This window comes from Cyberlindnera jadinii (assembly GCF_001661405.1).
Source record: "Cyberlindnera jadinii NRRL Y-1542 unplaced genomic scaffold CYBJAscaffold_8, whole genome shotgun sequence".
Taxonomy (NCBI): Eukaryota; Fungi; Ascomycota; class Saccharomycetes; order Phaffomycetales; family Wickerhamomycetaceae; genus Williopsis; species Williopsis jadinii.
The window spans coordinates 236454-255897 of NW_017963659.1; the positions used below are offsets into that span (position 1 = coordinate 236454).

The window sequence follows — 19444 nt, forward strand, 5'->3', positions numbered from 1 at the left end:
TCCCGCTACTAACACCCAGACACCACACTCTACTTTATACGCGCTACTTCCATCAACACATTTGTAGTATATTTCATACGGTGTGTACATCTATTTCATTCAATCATTGGAGCTTGCTCAATGCTTCGGAGGTTGTCACCAAGTCAGCATAACCAAATGCCAAAGTCGCAAAGATTGCTGTATTAACCTGGTCGTACGTAACGGTTTTACCATCGTACTCCCAGTCCTTGGTTGTCACGGCATCTGTTAACAGTTCAACTTTATAGCCAAGCTCACTGGCAGCTCTGACGGTGCCTTGAACACAGATGTTCGTCATAGCACCTGAAACATATAGTTCCTTGATACCGTTAGTGGTCAACAACTCCTGCAATGGAGTGCCGATGAACGAGTTTGGCTGGTGCTTTGTAATCACCGTCTCACCAGCCAATGGCTTGACAACGTCGTGGATCTGCGAGCCTTCAGTGCCCTCCTCAAAGAACGGCGCAGGCTCGGAAGGTGCAAAGACATGGCGGACATGGATTACGAAGAACTCCTCAGGCTTGGTTCTTGCAAATTGCAAGAACTTTGCGGCATTGGAGGAGGCCTGCTCGATGTTCTTCAGCTCGAACTTCCCTCCAGGGAAGTAGTCGTTCTGTAAATCGATGATGATGTAAGCCTTTGTAGGAGCCATAATTCCAGTGATTGATCAAACTACACTACAACGGGAAAACAACGAGCAAAAATCCTGGGGGCCTTGTTTAACCCCTTATATATGCCAATATACATAACTTTAGTCTCCGCTAGCTAGTCACCCAAATTAGTAAGCCAATCGACCGAAGTGAGCAGTTTAAACCGGTAGCCGAGTAAAGCAGTCATCTCTCTTCAAGAGTCTGGAGCGTGTTACCCGGACTGGTTAGGGAGCGCAGAGCAACCGCCAATCCCATTACATAATCAACACACCCAGACACCTAATAACCCGGACACCACACAGAGGCGATGAACAAAGTGAAAATTGGCCATCGACAACCGTCAACAAACAAACAGTCAAACCAAACAAGGCGACAGAGTCGGTGTATCATTCAAGCGAGCTGGACGAGAATGGTGAGTACTTTGGTGTTGATTGGAGTGCTGAGATGTACTAACGAGTGAGGAATCAAAATACAGAGCGTTAACATCTATGGAGATCAAGTAACCGAGGAGCGTGCTGAGAATGCCCGTCTCTCTTCGTTTGTTGGTGCGATTGCCGTTGGTGATTTGGTGAAGTCAACGCTGGGTCCGAAGGGTATGGACAAGCTGCTACAATCTGCCTCTACTAGCGAGTCCATCGTCACAAACGACGGTGCAACGATCTTGAAATCGATTCCGCTGGATAACCCTGCTGCCAAGGTTCTTGTGAATATCTCAAAGGTTCAAGACGACGAAGTTGGTGATGGTACAACTTCCGTCACTGTTTTGTCTGCTGAGCTGCTCAGGGAGGCTGAGAAGCTGGTTGATCAAAGAATTCATCCACAGACCATTATTGAAGGTTATAGATTGGCATCCCAAGCTGCTCTGACAGCTTTGGAGAAAGCTGCCGTGGATCACTCAAACGATTCGCAACAGTTTTATGAAGATTTGATCAGTATCGCAAAGACTACCTTGTCCTCGAAGATTCTATCCCAGGACAAGGATCAATTCTCCAAATTGGCAGTTGATGCAATTCTTCGTCTTAAGGGATCCACCAACTTGGAGCACATTCAGATAATAAAGAAGATTGGTGGTAAATTGTCAGATTCATTCTTGGATGAGGGCTTCATTCTAAACAAGAGATTCGGAAACTCACAACCGAAGAGGGTGGAAAATGCAAAGATTTTGATTGCAAACACATCTTTGGATACAGACAAAGTAAAGATCTTTGGTGCGAAGTTCAAAGTCGATTCCACGTCTAAATTGGCAGAGTTGGAAAAGGCTGAAAGGGAAAAGATGAAAGCCAAGGTTAACAAAATCTCAAAGTTTGGTATCAACTGTTTTATTAATAGACAGCTGATTTATGATTACCCAGAACAATTGTTTACAGATGCTGGTATTAACTCTATTGAGCATGCTGATTTCGAAGGTGTTGAAAGATTGGCACTCGTCACCGGAGGTGAAGTGGCCTCTACTTTTGATAACCCTGAATTGGTCAAATTGGGAACCTGCAAGTCTATCGAAGAAATCATCATTGGTGAAGATGTCATGATCAAATTCTCCGGTTGTGCTGCTGGTGAAGCTTGCACCATTGTATTGAGAGGTGCTACAGAGCAGGTCCTGGATGAAGCTGAACGTTCGTTACACGATGCTCTTTCCGTCCTGTCTCAAACTACAAAGGAGACGAGAACTGTACTCGGTGCGGGTTGTTCAGAGATGGTTATGTCAAAGGCTGTGGACACTGTCGCACAAAACGTTGAAGGTAAGAAGGCATTGGCCGTTGAAGCCTTTGCAAGAGCACTGAGACAACTCCCAACTATCCTTGCTGATAATGCTGGTTTCGATTCTAGTGATTTGGTCACTAAGCTGAGATCTGCTATCTATAATGGAATGACTACATCTGGTTTGGATTTGAACAATGGTGTTATTACAGATGTTAGGGAACTGGGAATTGTCGAATCGTACAAGCTTAAGAGAGCTGTTGTGAGTTCTGCTTCAGAAGCTGCTGAGGTATTGCTGAGAGTGGATAACATCATTCGTGCTAAACCAAGAACTGCTAACAGAGCGCATTAGGGTCATTTAATACACTGGTAATTATAAAGACAAAAAGCGATCATAAAAAATGCATTAGGGAGTAGTTCTATAAAAGAGTGTCTCATAAAAGGATGTAGCGAGTAGTTCACGGGTTAATGCTTTTACCAGCATCATGAAGTGCACTTCTTAACACTTCTGGTAATATCGGTTTGGATATGAAGTTGGACATTCCACAAGACAAACAACGATCTCTATCTTCTCTTTCAACATTTGCAGTAAGTGCAATAATAATGGGCATAAGACCATTAGATCCATACAACTCTTTGAGTTCTCTTGAGGTCTGAATACCATCCTTCAATGGCATCTGGATGTCCATAAGAATCACATCGTAATTGGAGCCCGTTTTTTCGATCATGGCAGCACATCTCTCAAGAGCTTGAACACCATGAATTGCAGAATCTGCAGTGTAACCGAGCTTTTTCAAGTGTTGGAGTGCAACTTTGGTGTTGATCATATTATCCTCAACAAGTAGAATATTTAATGGCATGACATCAGCAAGTGGGATATTCTTTACAGCCACTGGTTGCTCATTGTTAATTTTCTTTTCAGTATTGGCAGCGTCGAATATAACAGTGAGCTTAGATTCCAAGAATGGCAAGAGTAATATTGGATGATCCTTGTCTAAAGAACCGAACTTGGTACCGTAGTTCCCCATAATAACCAGTCTCTGTGGTTTTACTGATTTGAGGTCAATCAGGTCAAGGAAGTCTGTCTTGATAAAGATCAGATAATATTTGTCCAAGGAAGCAAGATCTGCTGAATCAGTTGAAACGGTTACATCACTTTTGTAAGAGTTCTCAAGATGTTCCTTCAAAGACTCTATGCTGTATGACTGTCTATCAACAATTAGAATCTTCTGGCCTATAGTTTTCAACTCTTTCCTCTTGGACTCAGCGACAGAGAAGGTCAATCTTACAAAGAAAGTTGTACCAGAGCCTTCTTCACTTTCAAAGGTGATTTCACCACCCATCAATTCCACTAGTTTCTTTGAAATGGCCAATCCAAGACCTGAGCCACCATACACTCTTCTGGAAGACCCGTCAACCTGGCTGAAGGCACCAAAGACCTTTGAATGTGAATTTTCTGGGATACCAATACCGGAGTCTTTGATACTTATGACAAATTCATATAAGCCTTCCTTAGTGAGCTTGTTTGCAGTGCTGCGTATAACGATAGATCCGGATAAAGTAAACTTGACAGCGTTACCTAAGAGGTTAATGATGATTTGTTTGAGTCTGGTGACATCTCCCTTAATCGTATCAGCTTCTTCGCACTTGTTAAAATATGCAAGCTCAAGATTCTTCGCAGATGCCTGCTCTGCAATAAGTTGCATTGAGCTCTCGATACATTCATTCAAAGAGAAGTATTCATTATCCAATGTAATAGCCCCATGTTCAATCTTGGAAAAAGTCAGAATGGCATCAATAATATTCAAAGTAACCTTTGAAGATGAGACAATTGTATCAACATATTCCTTCTGGAGAGAATTCAGCGGTGTATCAAGCAAGAAACCTGCACATGCAAACAGAGAGTTGAATGGAGTTCTAATCTCGTGAGACATGTTTGCCAAAAAGGCTGCCTTTTCTTCGGTTGCTTCTTCAGCTGCTTTCTTTGCTAGCATGGTCCTGTAATAAAGCCTCGACTTGTCTAGAGCAAAAGCTGCCTGCGTACACAGCATCTCTGCAACGACAACCTTATCATTCGTGAAGAGTTTGGGAATACTGACATTCTCTAGGTATAGAGCACCAAGTACTTCAACTTCGTTCTTGATAGGAAGACAGATCAAAGATTGAGGAGCAGTTTTACTGAAATATATATCAGTTTTCATGACATTTTTAAGATTCGGTTTCATCTGTTCGTAGTTTTCCAACGTTGTTCCTGTTTCGATACATTCTTTCATCAGGTTTCTTGGTAAAACCAACCTCGATGACTCTTCTGCATCAATATGATTAAAAAAAGAAGATCCTCCAACAGCAGTGATGTCAATTCTTCCAGAGTCGTCATCTTTGAGTGCAACAACAGCATAATCAGCATGGAGGATTGAGAGATTCTCAGTGACGAGATTTTCAATAATTGAATCAGTATTCATGCTTTCTGAAATCGCCAAACTTGCCTCAATTGCACGCAAAGCATCAGAGTTACCAGTGACAGGACTTTGGACACCATCAGTCAAGTATTCTTCTTTCACAAGGACAGAAGAGAGAAGTTGGTTGATCGGGGACAAGCTGCCACTTTCGCTTTGACGAGTTGAGCTCTTTCGAGATTGAAGTTGAAAGTTTTCAAAACAGTCTGAGTAGCTTGATTTCAGAATAGCAGCCTGCATCTTATAACCAGCTTCCTGATACTGTCTAAAGGCTTGTTGAAAGTGATTTGCTGCTCTCTTTTTGGACTGAGGACCTTGATATAACCATTTGCCTATTCTCTCATTAATCCGAGCCGTTTCAACTATAGATCCAGCTGAAACAGCAGAGGATGTTTCAGAGGAGTCAAGAGCATCTTGATATGCATCTAAAATCTCTAAATCTGACACACTTTCAAGCTTCAACATTTCAGCTTCATAAGTCTTATACTTTGGGGTAAAGATTTCAGGTGAAAAGACCTTTGCCTCTTTGAGAACATTCATAGTTTCCTCTAAAAGTTCTCTTTTCTGTAATACAGACAACTCCTTACCATCAAGTTTCTTGTATATGAACTTTGAAGCCTCACCAACTGTCCACATGTTAAAAGGAATCCAACCGGCCAGTTTATTCAGCTCATCGACGTAAAGCTTCTCGTTCCAAGTCTTTGGTTGTGACTTGTTCACGTAGCTCTTGTACATGAAGTAAAAACACTTGAAATGGAAACTTTGTTCATCGAGACAAAACGTTTCGTCATTATCCACATCAAACTTTTCATCATATGGCATATTCAGAATCAGTCTTAATAGGGCAACAATACTGTTATACCAGTAACGGTTGACGTCAATTTCAAGATCAAGCTTTCGAGTGGAATGAATCAGATTGTTATAAGCAATCTGAACGTTCTGTCCTTTTACTATAGAAAACCACGGCTCAAGTGCTGTTTTCATGATAAAGCCGATAGAGAAGCTCGAACGAAACTCAGTAAAGGCGTCGGAATAAAACTCATAGAACTTGACAAGATCCTTCAATGGCTCCAAATAACATCCTATTGAAAAGGCATAAATGAAGAATACCCTGTTGCAGAACTCAAATGAGACCCATTTAGTCTTGAGCAACTTCAATGCCAGTTGTGAAAGCTCCTTAGCAAATAGGAGAGAGTTTGTAATCTCATCCATGGCTATTAGAATAAGTCCTATAGAACTGAATCCGGAAAAGCCATGCTTAATGGAGTGTTCAATAAGATGATGAGCTGCTAGAAGAGAGAAGTAATAATCACCAAAGTGTACAGCCAAAAAAACCAACTCAGCTAGAATCTCTTGAAGAACTCTTGAGCGTTTACTCGTGTTTCCACTTGCCGTAAGCATCATATCGAATGCCTCGACAGTCTTCGGATTCTTCAGCTTCATATCTTTCAATTGGACTTGCACTGATTTAGGATCATTATCAAGATGGACGCCATGTTTCTCAAGGCAGTTGATGGCCAGTTTGAAGCCTTCACTTCTTCTTCCGACAACAGCCAAGGCTTGTATAGTCACAAGAACAATACGTGGATCATCAATACGGGTTAAGTTATGCGACTCTATGAAGTCAATTGCACCCTGGTGATCGGATGATGCAATCATACACTTCAATATCTCAAGATATATCGAAGGAAGACGTTCTTGATGCATTCCACGACCCTTTAAAATGAATTTTGACACGTAAAGGAATCTCAGGGCAGGATAGAAGTCATAGATCTTATAACTGAATTTCTGGGCCTTGGCCATAATGAGAAGATAAATTTCAGCTTCTTCATCATTGGAGATTTTCTCATAAGACTTTGCAAAGTGGCTGGCAATAACAAGACAGTAATGTTGATTAATTTCACCATCAACATTTCTGTATTTGTAGAATCTTAGTCCAATGGTTTTTTGATATTCCTGTGTTTGATCCTTTGTCATGTATACAGTGGTCATATATGTATACAACGAGTCGTGACGCAGCGTGAAGAGAGCCAATGAAGCAATATCATTAATATCAGCCTGGCAAAGACCACTGGGACGCTGGTCTTCTGTAAGATGGAATGGGAACTTGTAAAAGATATTCATCGGATAGATGAGTCGATATTCAACAGCCTTGGCTAAGAAGGCACCAACCTCTATAATACTCCGACCCGAAGCCACAGAGAGATCTAGAAGAGAGAAGGCGATGTTATCGTGAATACACACTGCGAACTTCAACATCTCAATTTCTTCTTCATCTAAGAAAAGCTCTAGTCTGCGAGCATACAAGTCGAAGAGTGTCGATGGTAGCTCTGCGAACTTGGCAAATTCAAGATCCCAATCAAATCCTTCCTTCTTGTAGTCAAATAGACCTTCGAATTTCGTTTCTTCAACAAGCAATGTAACCCTGAGAGCGTTATGGTCAACCTTTTCAAACATAGCGTGGGCCAGTCTAGTGATCTCCATTTTCGTATTGGAATCCTTGTTGGAACGCTCATGTAGAATGGGCTCAGTTCTAACTGCAAATATGTCCTCACAATACGTAAGGAAAGGTCCAAACCCAGTATCGACAATCTCGTATTCGATAAAATCACAGTTCAGCCTCTTTCTAAACTTCTCAAATGTTTCCTGATAAGTGGTGTCAAAAGTTGCAAATATGAGAATGGTCGATTTCCATGACTCCTTCAATATTTCTGTACGAATGTCATTCAAAAGCTCCAGGTCAGGCATGGAGAACCATTGGAAATCGTCAAAGAAAATGGTTAGTGGGAAAGACTGGCCAAGGGCTATGAACAAGCTCTTAAGCATATGCCTGTAGCGTAGTTCAGGTCTTGTTACAGCTGGACGACCATTCAGCTTCATGTGTTGTGCAAGCATCAACTCATAATTAGGACCCAAGATGTCCTTTAGTTCAGGAAGACTATCAAACAACGGAGTAAGATCTAATGAACCAACAACTTTAAGGATGGCATCACGAGCTTGGTGTATTTGCTTATCTGAACCAGAAAGAATTTGATGAATAACATTGTTCAGGATAAATATGAAGGAAGCAAATCCAGTGGTCAAGGTATTACATTTCCAATGAGCAAAATAATGGTTATTGGAAACAATCTTCGCTTGGACTTCACTGACGATTTTCGTCTTTCCCACACCTGTGATTCCTTTCACCAATACGAGATGAACACCCTCTTCTACTGAATCGTACAGTGATTCCAACTCTTGTAATTCTCTTTCACGACCGTATAGTGTCTTTGGTGAGGCTTCGAAGGTTGCATCATCTGCAATGAAACCTTTTGGTTCCAGACCGGGTTTCTCAGATCCAAGCTGTAAGACAGAGGTCAAATCCATAATGAGATGATCGCAGCTTTGATATCTCGCATAGGCATTCTTCTCCAATAACTTCATAATAATACTGCTCAAGAAAGGACTAAGACCAAATTCAGTTGGTGATCGTGGTTGAGATTTGATATGCTTATTGATCAGTTCACGGCTATCAGATGCGATGAAAGGAAGCGAACCACATAGTGTTTGATACAGGATCACACCAATGCTGTAAAAGTCTGCTCTAGTATCTGTGTATCTATTCACCTCACCACTCACTTCTGGCGCCATATAAGGTAGCCAGTCAATGACATATCTTTTGTTTAAAGTTCTGTAGCCCCTTGTCGTATCCTCTGTTGTGTATGAGAAGCAGAAATCCCAGCCTGTGATATAGACCTCATCGTTATCGTTGATGAGCAAATTCAAAGAGGTTAGTCCATTATGTGTGAATCTGTATGAATGAACGATTTTAAGTACCTTGAGGCACTTTATTATGCTTGTCAAGATCTTCTGCTCGTTTTTGACCATCCCCATCACAAATACTTCTTTGAAGGTCTTCAGGTTTAGAACGTCTTCATAGACAAGCGCAAAACCTCCGTAGTCATCAAGAGCAACCCAATCACATGGGTAGAGCACACCTTCGATGTCAGTGGGCAGCGTCCTTGGAGCCTTGGTACTATATGGCTCCGTGTTCAAGCCTGAAAGCGCATACCATTCGTTATAGAGCCTTGATATTGAACCAGCCGATACGTACGATACGTATTTGACGATGACACTTCTCTTGGTTGTCTTGTTGAACCCTCTGTACATATCACTAGATATACTCGACAGCAATTTGTAACCGGGCAGTGTGTCCTTCAATGAGTCAGACAGCACGCTGTTCTGGTCTGAAAAGTTGAAGGACTCATACCAGTCGCTGTTTATCCTCTTCACTCCATCAACCTTGCTCTTAGACTCCGCAGCAGTGGACAACAGGTAGTCAAAGAACCCTGTAGAGTTCGTCTCGCCTTCCGATGAGGTCGACTCTGCCACCACGGTTCCTGAGCTAGAGGGGTGCGCCAGTGGTGACATCATTGCTTGCTCGAAGAATATCTCCTCCAGCTCATCTTTCGGGATCCTCAGCTGCTCCAGCTTGTTACCAACTGTTTCGACGTTCATCGCCCCTTTGTGTGATAAGATGAGATACGGTTTAGCATTACTCGCAAACAAAAAAAATTCTCTCTTCTAGATAGCCCTTCTGTACACAGCACAGTCCCACATTCACCACTGCCGTATTCGCAATGGAAGTTGTCCCTGCCGAAAGAGCAATCTTGAGCTGATGAGGGAAAAGAAAAGGGGAAGAAGCACGCACACTCACGCAAGCACAAACCTTACTGTACAGCTGCATTGTATGTTCATCATGTACGATGCCACACAGGGCTTTGTTCTCGTAGCGGCGAAGGTCGAAGCGTCACCAGAACGATAAAGCCGATGGTGTCTGCGCCATGGTGTCATTCCTCAGCAGCACGCGCCAGTCATAGTTAATTGGCGGAGGGTGGCGATGGTGTAGCATTGTCCACGTGACGCCTCGACCTGCCGTGGTGCGGATGACGCACTAGTCAAGGACAGAAGATAGCGACGACAGTACGAGTTTCCGTATCAGCAACGCGCCATTTCACCCTTCACGCATGCGCTATAACATTCCATGCATAAAGTCCACAGGGAACCTTTGAGCCTGGGCCTTCCTTCTCACCTGGCCCTTGTGCGAGTTGTAGCAGAGCCTACGCTCGTGTATGCCCAATGGGGAAGAACAAAGCAGAGAAAGAGCAAACGAGAAGGCATCTAAAACTCAAACTTACAGCACAACAGGCCAATTGGCCGGCTCGACGGTGTAAGTGACCCATCACTACGTATTCCTTTGCTCATCACAAGCCATTCACCGACACCTCAAGGCCCGTTCCTGGCTGTGTCGAGCAGTGGAGCGAGAGAGAGGGCTACGGCCAGGCAACGCTTCACGGTGGGACGGGTTGCCCTAGAGAAAATACACACCCGGACACCACACAAGCGGAAAATTTTTCTCTCTCTCTCGCCGCCTCTGTACGCGCAAACGGTAAAATTCAAACTCTTCCTCTTTGGCACTTTTCACTTCCTTGGAGTTCTACACACTGTGAATTGGATTACGCTCTACAACAACCAGGGCTTCTTGGTTTTGACCAGATCATCACAGATGCACTCCTTACAGAGATAGGCCTGTTTCGCTTGCCATTGAAGGGCCGTATCCGATTTCGACCGAGAGAAACACAAAGTAAGCATTATTCGCCAAAGGAGGTGGAACTACTGGTGCAATGGTGAAAGTGGGATTATTCATATGATGACAACCTTTTTTGTTGCTTGAAGACTACGGTCAGTGTGGGCACAATGATTTCTCAAGACTACAACGGTATCTGATTTCCCTATTCTCAACCACAGCGCAAACGTTCACTGTCCAGCGCTTTGTCGCTTCAGCTCTTACTAACCATGTTACGATAGGTAGCGATGTCGAAGAGGACTTCACTCAACGCGAAGTACCCCCATGCCCTGCCAGTGCATCCAATAGCGCTGCCTGAGCTTATCCTTCACAACCCCATCTCGTGGATTTGGTTTACAATTTGTTATATCAAGTCCTTCCCTACCGTGTCGCGGACTGTTGTGCAGTTCAAGGATGGTTGCTTCGCAGTTGATTCTCCTGAAGAGATGATGACACTGTGGAACGAAGGATTCTTCGGAAAGGGTACGATGAGTAGATCAGAGCCGACCTGGTATGATCGTACGCAGAAGAGATTGGGTCTTGGTGAGTTTAAGAACCTCACCATTGAGGAAATCACCATCCTTAGAAGAGAGGAGAGAAAGAAGTTCAAAAGGGAAAGAGCACAACTCGAAAAGAAACAGAAGGAGCTGAAAAGTATGGGCATTGTAGATCCCTTCATCGAAGAGAGACTAAAGTTGAAGGAACTAAGGGATAAGGACATTACAATCCCCCTGGAACGTGAAACTTTTATAAGACCTGAGGACGATGTTCTGGTGGTCAAGGGCCATCTAATAAATATCGAACAGCTTCAACTTCAACCCTGTGAGGTGATGTTTCTCGAGTTTGCACTGCAGTCAGTGACTGTTGTAACTGATGGAGTTGCACTCTCTTCAAATCAGCTTCTTGAAGTGCTCTGGCCCACCAAGTCAGCTGACGACTCTTTCATAGTGAAATACGTCGTCTACCACTATTACAGAAGTCTTGGATGGTGTGTGCGTTCTGCCATAAAGTTTGGAACGGATTTTCTTCTTTACAATAGAGGTCCACCTTTCCATCACGCTGAGTTTGCACTTCATGTTGTGCCAAACTATAACGACACTCAAAAGAACACTGCTACAGCCCAAGACTTCACTATGTTATCTGGATTGAACAGAGTTATTGCTGGAGTGAGGAAAAACCTCGTGTTGGTATTTGTGGATATCCCAACTCAGGAAGAGATTGATAAAGCTGGTAGCTTCCAAGATATCTTGAGCTTGTACTCAATTTCAGAGGTTTTGCTTAGACGTTGGGTTCCTAATCGAAACAGAGATTAATATTTGTATTAATGATTACATGTAGCTATTCAAACCAAACCATTGTATGCCTTTATAACCCATCCACAATCCCTTTGGCCTTCTACACTAGCCTTTGGACCTTTGACTGGATCATCGTACAGTGCGTTCAAGGCTTTATCATGTGTAGCTGGCTTTGATATACAGACAAAATTCTCTGTATTTGGCAAAACACATTTCAACTGCGATTTCGGGAAGGGACATGGACAGTCCGCTGCTGTCTTGACACAAGCCTGAGTATCAGGACATAGATATCGCTCACACTTGTTGTTTAAGAACTCTTGTTCATAGTTCTTCGGCTGTTGTTGCTGCTGCTGTTGTCTGTGACCAAATGGATTGAAAAATTGGGCATTTACACCAAGTGCCAGAACACAGATAACACCGAAGTACTTCATTGAGAGAAACTTATCCAACGAGAGAAACGTTGAGTGATCGATATGAGTTACAACATTCCATACTGTTGGCTTTGCTGGCATGTTGACGATTCCGCGATGAGCATCATCAAATTCCGGGACTCACGTGATACATCATGTGATTATTCCGAGGGTACGCGATGGCGCTTCGTTCCATTTCATCTGACGCGTCATTGGCTGTGGTCTTTATTTTTTGTTACTTTACTGAGCAACTGAGTATTATTGTTGTCGTTTACACTGACACTGTGAGACTGCGACTGTGAGAGACTCCATCGGTGAAGATGTACATCTCACGAGGGAACTTTAGCAAAGTGTTTGATGACATCAAGAGGACCTCTATGAGTCATTCGACTTGTAAGCTTATAATATTTGTCGCTTGTCTCAACGTTGATGCTTTATGTGCCTCAAAGATCTTGACAAACGTGCTACGAAAGGAAATCATACAATATCAATTGATTCCGATTGTTGGATATTCTGACTTGAAGACTCATTATGATCGTCTCGATGGTGACATCACCAACATTGTGCTCTTGGGGTGTGGAGCTATGGTTGATTTGGAGAGCTTTTTCGATATAGATCCAAATGACTTTGTTGATAAAGACAACCAGAACCTGGACGGTACATTCACCTCCTCGAGAAGTATATATGTAATTGATGGTCACAAGCCATGGAACCTGGACAACATCTTTGGTTCCCATATCATCAAGTGTCTCGATGATGGATATATCGATAGAGAATTGGACCGAGAAAAAGAGGCCTATGCAACGTTGATAAAGTTACAAGAAGATGAAGAAGAGGAGGATAGCGATGATGGCGAGTTTGATTCAGAAGAATCCGAAAATGAAAATGATGTTGTGAACGGTCTTGAAGAAGACGAGGACGAGGAGCTAACAAGCTCTCAGGAGAAGAAAAGAAAAGCTATACAGGAGACAAAGCAGAGGAAACGCCAGATGAAGGAGCAGGAAAGACTTGTTGAGCAGTACTATGCAACGGGTATGACTATCACAGTATCTGTGTCATTACAGGTATACACGATGCTCTCAGAAATTGGTGAAACCAACACTGATAACCTGTGGTTCACAATAATCGGAACCATCTCTCTCGATAATCTGTATCCAGATGTTTACAGAATGTCATTCGAGGCACTAAAGGCTGAAGTTACGAGATTGAGTCCCACAGACTTGGGTCTTTCCAAGAATGCTGACTCGTCACAGCTATCAGTCGATACAGATTACTATCTATTCTTGTTACGGCATTGGACTCTCTATGACTCTTTTTTCTATTCAAACTACGTGAATGCCAAATTGAGCATATGGAGTGAAGAAGGTCGTAAAAGGCTACATAAGATGTTTGCAAGAATGGGTATCTCTTTACAGGACTCCAAACAGAATTGGTTATACATGGATACCAATATCAAAAAGAACCTCAACGTTACATTCAACAAAGTTCTCGGGTTCTTTGGACTAGACGATCTCATCAGAGAAGGATTCGTGAGAACATACGGGTTCAGGGGAACATTGTCTGCAAGCGAATGTGTTGAATCCATTTCAGCACTATTGGAGCACAATAAAGCATCAACTACAAATACAGACGACGAAGAAACTGACATTAATGAATTAATTTCTCTAAAGGAAAAAGCATGGATTGAAAACTTTTGGTCCAGTTGGGATGCATTGGATAATATTGATAAGATCAACAAGGGATTGGAATATGCTAAAGAATTCCAAAAGGCAGTTTTCAATACAGGAATGGCAGTATTGGAAAAGCGACTGTTGAAGACATTGAAGATCTACCATCTCGTTGTCCTCAGAGATGGACCTGATTATGAAATGTTTAGAAATCCATTAATCCTGATAAGATTGGGTAATTGGATCCTTGAGAGTTGTGCTGAATCTAACAAAACCCTTCTGCCATTGGTGCTTGCAGCGTTGGACGAAAGCACAGATACGTTTCTAGTGGTTGGATTGGCCCCACGTTATCCAAGAGGTCGAAAGAACCTGGAGGACATTGATCAAAATACGACACTTTTGAACACCTTTAGTGTGGCATTCCAACAAGTTGCGGGCACTACAGGAGCCAAGGTGAGGATCGACAGTTTTGAAAGTTCCATCATTGAGATTAGAAAGGAAGACTTCCAACCATTTCTGGAGAAGTTGGCACTTAGTGGATTGGTGTAATTGATGCATTGTTCACGGCGCAGATTGCATTTGAACTTGTAGTACTACAAAGAAAAGTGGTGTAACAGAATTTATAATCAATTGACAATTGTAAAAACCAGTTTACAATTCACCTTGCTTCTTTTGGCCAACGTAGAAGTTGTAAGCGTAAGCATCCTCACCACCTTCAACTTTGAAAGTGATGGTGACACCCTTTGGGAACTTCAAAAGATCACCAGCCTTTGGGTGAACGGTGTTACCCTCGCTGTCAGAGACGATGAAGTCACCTTCAACCTCAAGGACAATCTTCAACTCATCGTATGGGTAGGTGTAAACCAGCTCCTTACCTGGAACAACCTTGAAGAAACCACCAGTGATTGGGGTCTCACCAACTGTGATAACGTCACCGAGGAACGAGTTCTCAGAGATCTTTGGTGGGAGGACAGAGTAAGCATCAGCCTTTGCGACGTGGGTAAGAGCAACCATTGTTAATTGTTCGATGAGTTCGTGTTGATACAAACACAACTCAACCCATCTGTCACGAATTTGGAGCTCCTCTCTTGCTCTTTATATAGACCAACTTCAATGATAAATGGCTCATCATTGTTGAAAGAATTAGCTATTACAACCAGTGCGCACTATCTGGAGAGTGGCTGCATGTCTACTTCCTAATGCGGTAAAAAGATCCACGCTGCTGAATCTACCCGATTACGTTCCAAACTTCCCCAAACTGGAGACACAGCTTGAAGGGCCCACTGTGGCTGCCCTGGGGTTACTTCAGGGTTTGTTTTAGCGAAGCAACTGGTACTAATCACGGCTTCAATTGGATGTCTGGCTAGGAAAGCAGTGCTCTCGGGGTGGACGTGGGCCGTTGCCAGTCATTGGGGGATGAGGTGGACACACACACACACAATGATCTACTAACCCTGTCATACTGTATCAATTGACCCATACAAAAAGAGCTGATATGATAAGCTCTCTGTTATCATGAAGTTAGCGTTGTAGAACTTTAATCCCCCTAATTCAGGGAACAGAAGATACATCATCGAGACACATGACGCAGCCAAAAGCAAACTTATACGCTACATGTGGGCTTAGAGCCCAATAAAAGCGTACATTACGACGAAAACATACACACTCATTATTCCTCCCACGAGTACTTGTCCTTCCAGTGAGGGAATCCCAATCCCACGCCCCAGTCGTCCTGGATAAATCGCTTTGGATCTTTTAGACCAATCTCATCCAGCTTGCCAATGTCCTCCTCACTGAGCGAAGGGATCGTCTTCAATGTTGGGATTCTCTTAGGGTTGGAAGTTCTTGTAACGACGATCCTTCCGCGGAGTAAATGGTACGCATAAACCACATTGGCTGGCTGCGCGCTGTACTTTGTAGAGAGCTCCAGTACAACGGGCTCCTTCAACAACGGTGCGCCTGTTGAGCCCAATGGTGAGAACGCAGCCACTTTCACGCCCAACGATTCAGCGTACTTGACTAGTTCTAAGGAGGGGATCTTTGGGTGCAGTTCGAGCTGTAAAACCGATGGAACAACGCCAGTTTCATCAACGGCACGCTTGAGATGTGCCTGCGTGAAATTCGAGACGCCAACGCTCTTGACCAGACCTCTGGCCTTCAGCTCCAACAGCTGCTTATAGGTTGTGACGAAGTCGCCGTTCTCATCGAACTGTAGCACACCGTTGGAGTCTCTTGGGTTCTTAGGCAAGCCATTGGAGTCCGTGCCTTTGTAACAGACAGGCCAGTGCTGTAGCGCCAGATCCACATAGTCCAATCCTAGGTCTTGCAAGGACTTGTTTATGGAGAGTTCGGCCCTGTCCCACAGTGAAGGCCAAACCTTTGTAGTGATGAATAGATCTTCCCTTTTCACGGCACCTTTGGCAAACAGATCCTTGAGGAATTTACCAATGGTTGGTTCGCTCCCGTAATACCATGCGGTGTCGATGCTTCTGAACCCATTGTCGATGGCAGCTTGTAAGACACCTGGCAATTTCTCAAACTCTTCCTCGGTCCATGGGGTTCCAATCGTCAACGCTGGCATGACGGAGCCATCGTTGAGCTTAACTGTAAGCTTCACAGTATCAATTGACATCTCTAATCTATGCTTGGGGTGTAGAAATCTGAAACTTCAATGGAACAAGAGCAGTCGATAGGTGTTATATAGGTAATTTCAGCGGACGGTAGAAATACGGATTGCTACTACATATGTATAAGCAAGCGTCGATCTACAAATTGTGCATTTTGGGATTTTTCCACAATGTTCTTTAGTAAGAGCATAGTTACTATTGCTAAACGATGGACTGAGTCAGTGGTTGCAATAACCCTTGACGTATAGAACAATATAACGTCTGCTTCCAGATTAAGTGTGTAAATGGTAATTTATCGTCGTACCTGATTTATACCATATGCTTACACGACATGTTGAATTGACACTCAGGCTGCTTAGAACATGACGTCAACCAACATTAATAGAGCAGCACTGTCGCATTACTTGATGATTGGGAAATCTACAATCAAATCTCTAGAAATGCAAACAAAATGAATTTTCTATATACTTAACAAGAACATGATCAACAAGCCTTTTAAGCAGCATCAGCTGGACGCAAACCGGTGAAGAAGTTCTTAGCGTAAGAACCTTCTGGGCCAGTAACCTCAAAAGTGATGGTACAACCCTTTGGGAAGTACAAGACATCGTGTTGCTTGACCTCAACCTTCTTACCTTCCTCGTCAGTAACAAAGAAGTGGGCTGGCTCATCGGTTGGGGAGACAATCTCCAAACAGATCTTCATCTCATCGTAATCGTAATGATAGGTCAATGGGTTGCCAGCGTTGGAGAACTCTTGGTAGAAACCACAGGAGATCTGTTGTTCCTTTGGAGCATCAGAGGTGAAAGTGTCACCAAGGAAAGAGGTGGTTCTGTCTGGCAAGGATGGTTGCTTCTTGTCGAAGGAAAGAGTGGAATCAATGTGGAACAATGGCATTTTTTTTCAAGTTATGAGATCTGGATGTTTAGTCTGATGTCTGGATTCACTCCTACCAAGCTGTACATTTCTGAAGACAATTGAGCCTCTTTATATAATTGAATCCATCTCTTATCCAGCATTGGTTTATCTCAATAGATAAAACCTGTCCCTATACCAAACTCCTCTTCGCCCGCAACTTTTACCCCAATTAGGAAGGTGCGTCCCTCTCACCAAAATGAAAAATACCCACAGCTTATACCAACGGTTCTCTATGCCACTATCAGAAATCGCCTGCAATTAGGACCCATGTAGTGTTTGAGTGTTCCGGACGGATAAAATGAAGTGCCAATTGCAATTGTAGGCTACTACTAATTGGTACGGAAAACTTTATCATTTGATCTACATGGAGTAAAAATTCCCGTGGTAGCTTGACCATGCGAACGTGTACAGCCTACTTCACAGTGGGATTTCTTTTCAATGATACACATCAATCAGACCAATGGAGCAGGACCAACATGGACTAATCTCTCAAATAGCTTGTTATCTCTCTTCTCAAGGTGCACTTTGAACGGGAACGGTTCAATGGCGACTGCTTCTGGACATGAATTAGTCTTGAAGGGGTCCAGAGACATGAGATACTTTGAATCCTTTGGCAGCGTAATTCTGTAGAGTACTATAAACCTTAAGAGTGCAATGTACATCTCCTTGAAAGCCAAATGTGCTCCACCACATGCCCGTGTACCTGCACCAAATGAGAAATGAGGCAATTGATGCTTGTTCTCGTCATCATGTCCGTTGTGAGCTTGTAAATACCTCTCTGGTTTAAATTGAAATGCATCTTCGAATCTTGATGCGTCATGATTTGCAGCGTACGCGTTCATGAACATCACCGTGCCCAGAGGCAACAATACTCCTCTGTAGTTTATATCTCTTGTCGTTTCTCTTGGAAGACTTGTTGGAAGAACGGAGAAGTAACGAAGGCCTTCTTCTACTAGTGCACTTATGTATTCCACTCTGAAGCGACTAAGGTCAGAGCAGTTGATGAATGCATTCTCAAGAGTTCCATAAACTTTCAAGATGCTATCAATCAGCGTCTCTTGTAATTTGGCTCCATATGAGCCGAGTGATAGGTGACCCAAGATATGGGTCAATACCAATGGCGTATTGTCAAGTCCAGCACTAACCATTGTCAAACATACCGAAGTCAATTCAGCTTCTGTAACAGTAGGAAACTCGCTACAGCCTCGTAACAGTTTACTCACAATCGATTCGGAATAGTCCTCGCCAACTTCAATTTTGCGCTTGACATCATTGGTGAACTTGGCCATATATACGTCCCTTCTCTTGCGATACTGGTCAGCCAATCTTGTCTTATCGTTACCAAGTCCTAGCCATCTCAAATGCGGCAAATAATCTTGAACATTTGAGCTGTGCCCTCGTAACTTGACAATCATGTTCTCAACATGAGCGATTTCATCAAAGAGCTTACACTTATCATTGTGTTCTACTTTCACCAAATAACCGTATGTGAGGAAGAGGCTAATCCTCAAGACATAGCCTTGTATCAACTTGAAGAGCTCGATGTCTTCAGATCTTGTACTGCTCTTAATGCGCTCATGCTCCTCGTCAACTCGCCTGAACATGTTAAGACATTCATCCTTGATAAACTTCGAATGATGCTCCACTGCTCTTTTGTTCAAAGCTGTTGCAATTATCCTTTTCGTTCTCTTGTATGTATCGCCATAAGGTGTAGTCCCAATAGTGAACCCTTGCGTCTTACTTAACACGGAATGGAACGTGTACAACATTGGTCTCGAATTGGATGCATTGGAGTATTTTATCCAAAGGTCTCTAACGCTTTCAAATGAGTTGGCAACAACAACAACTCTTGAGCCCATTCTCATTTGGAATAGATCTCCGTGGATATCTGACCATCGTGTATACTTTAGAGCCGAGTTCAGCTTCACTTGGTAGAGAACACCAAATATAGGAATACCTCTAATGTATGGAACACCGGGTATTGGTGTGGGAGTCAAGGGTCCTATTCCAAAGTAGTCACAGACCAAGAAGACCAACAATAGTACAACCACTCCTAGCACAACTGACGCTATGTGTATACTTGTTAGAAAGGTTGTTCTACAG

General features: G+C 43.1%; 11 protein-coding genes across 11 annotated transcripts in view; 3 read left to right on the forward strand and 8 right to left on the reverse strand.

Annotated features, from left to right (window-relative positions):
• Positions 1-78: 78 nt before the first annotated feature.
• Positions 79-735, reverse strand: CYBJADRAFT_168096 (cysteine hydrolase family protein). The gene has a single exon (XM_020215206.1). The coding sequence runs from the start codon at positions 668-670 to the stop codon at positions 104-106; it is 567 nt and encodes a 188-aa protein (XP_020070065.1). The 5' UTR covers positions 671-735; the 3' UTR covers positions 79-103.
• A 240-nt stretch (positions 736-975) lies between these two features.
• Positions 976-2718, forward strand: CCT2 (chaperonin-containing T-complex subunit CCT2; the record flags this gene model as incomplete). Its single annotated transcript, XM_020216885.1, has 2 exons — positions 976-984; positions 1144-2718. 2 exons carry the CDS (start codon positions 976-978, stop codon positions 2716-2718), a joined length of 1584 nt encoding a protein of 527 aa, XP_020070066.1.
• A 106-nt stretch (positions 2719-2824) lies between these two features.
• On the reverse strand, positions 2825-9232 carry CYBJADRAFT_162911 (uncharacterized protein; the record flags this gene model as incomplete). The annotated part of the gene is made up of 1 exon (XM_020213726.1): positions 2825-9232. One exon carries the CDS (start codon positions 9230-9232, stop codon positions 2825-2827), a length of 6408 nt encoding a protein of 2135 aa, XP_020070067.1.
• Positions 9233-10675: 1443 nt separating this feature from the next.
• On the forward strand, positions 10676-11740 carry SEN2 (tRNA splicing endonuclease subunit SEN2; the record flags this gene model as incomplete). Its single annotated transcript, XM_020212780.1, has 1 exon — positions 10676-11740. The coding sequence occupies one exon, from the start codon at positions 10676-10678 to the stop codon at positions 11738-11740; it is 1065 nt and encodes a 354-aa protein (XP_020070068.1).
• Positions 11731-12182, reverse strand: LCL2 (Lcl2p). The gene has a single exon (XM_020215207.1). It carries the CDS (start codon positions 12151-12153, stop codon positions 11770-11772), a length of 384 nt encoding a protein of 127 aa, XP_020070069.1. The 5' UTR covers positions 12154-12182; the 3' UTR covers positions 11731-11769.
• Positions 12183-12275: 93 nt separating this feature from the next.
• CDC45 (DNA replication initiation factor CDC45) lies at positions 12276-14371 on the forward strand. Its single transcript, XM_020215208.1, has one exon. It carries the CDS (start codon positions 12453-12455, stop codon positions 14346-14348), a length of 1896 nt encoding a protein of 631 aa, XP_020070070.1. The 5' UTR covers positions 12276-12452; the 3' UTR covers positions 14349-14371.
• Positions 14372-14407: 36 nt separating this feature from the next.
• Positions 14408-14891, reverse strand: CYBJADRAFT_168099 (uncharacterized protein). Its single transcript, XM_020215209.1, has one exon. It carries the CDS (start codon positions 14811-14813, stop codon positions 14451-14453), a length of 363 nt encoding a protein of 120 aa, XP_020070071.1. The 5' UTR covers positions 14814-14891; the 3' UTR covers positions 14408-14450.
• Positions 14892-15308: 417 nt separating this feature from the next.
• On the reverse strand, positions 15309-16484 carry ARA1 (D-arabinose 1-dehydrogenase (NAD(P)(+)) ARA1). The gene has a single exon (XM_020215210.1). It carries the CDS (start codon positions 16429-16431, stop codon positions 15469-15471), a length of 963 nt encoding a protein of 320 aa, XP_020070072.1. The 5' UTR covers positions 16432-16484; the 3' UTR covers positions 15309-15468.
• A 428-nt stretch (positions 16485-16912) lies between these two features.
• CYBJADRAFT_168102 (uncharacterized protein) lies at positions 16913-17431 on the reverse strand. Its single transcript, XM_020215211.1, has one exon. It carries the CDS (start codon positions 17318-17320, stop codon positions 16922-16924), a length of 399 nt encoding a protein of 132 aa, XP_020070073.1. The 5' UTR covers positions 17321-17431; the 3' UTR covers positions 16913-16921.
• A 362-nt stretch (positions 17432-17793) lies between these two features.
• Positions 17794-19326, reverse strand: CYBJADRAFT_128365 (cytochrome P450; the record flags this gene model as incomplete). The annotated part of the gene is made up of 1 exon (XM_020212761.1): positions 17794-19326. A coding segment is annotated over one exon (1533 nt), but the record flags the coding sequence as incomplete, so codon positions are not given.
• Positions 19266-19444, reverse strand: part of CYBJADRAFT_177757 (complex I 30 kDa subunit family protein) — a gene marked incomplete at both ends in the record, with an annotated part of 1416 nt that continues 1237 nt past the window's right edge. Inside the window, one exon of the mRNA XM_020216886.1 lies at positions 19266-19300. Coding sequence (XP_020070075.1) covers positions 19266-19300 — 35 coding nt within the window. The remainder of the gene's footprint in view (positions 19301-19444) is intronic.

What these genes read in the sequence shown, in the direction of transcription:
- CYBJADRAFT_168096 (XM_020215206.1), bottom strand. Translation starts at nt 670, where the DNA reads ATGGCTCCTACAAAGGCTTACATCATCATCGATTTACAGAACGACTAC.
- LCL2 (XM_020215207.1), bottom strand. Translation starts at nt 12,153, where the DNA reads ATGAAGTACTTCGGTGTTATCTGTGTTCTGGCACTTGGTGTAAATGCC.
- CDC45 (XM_020215208.1), top strand. Translation starts at nt 12,453, where the DNA reads ATGTACATCTCACGAGGGAACTTTAGCAAAGTGTTTGATGACATCAAG.
- CYBJADRAFT_168099 (XM_020215209.1), bottom strand. Translation starts at nt 14,813, where the DNA reads ATGGTTGCTCTTACCCACGTCGCAAAGGCTGATGCTTACTCTGTCCTC.
- ARA1 (XM_020215210.1), bottom strand. Translation starts at nt 16,431, where the DNA reads ATGTCAATTGATACTGTGAAGCTTACAGTTAAGCTCAACGATGGCTCC.
- CYBJADRAFT_168102 (XM_020215211.1), bottom strand. Translation starts at nt 17,320, where the DNA reads ATGCCATTGTTCCACATTGATTCCACTCTTTCCTTCGACAAGAAGCAA.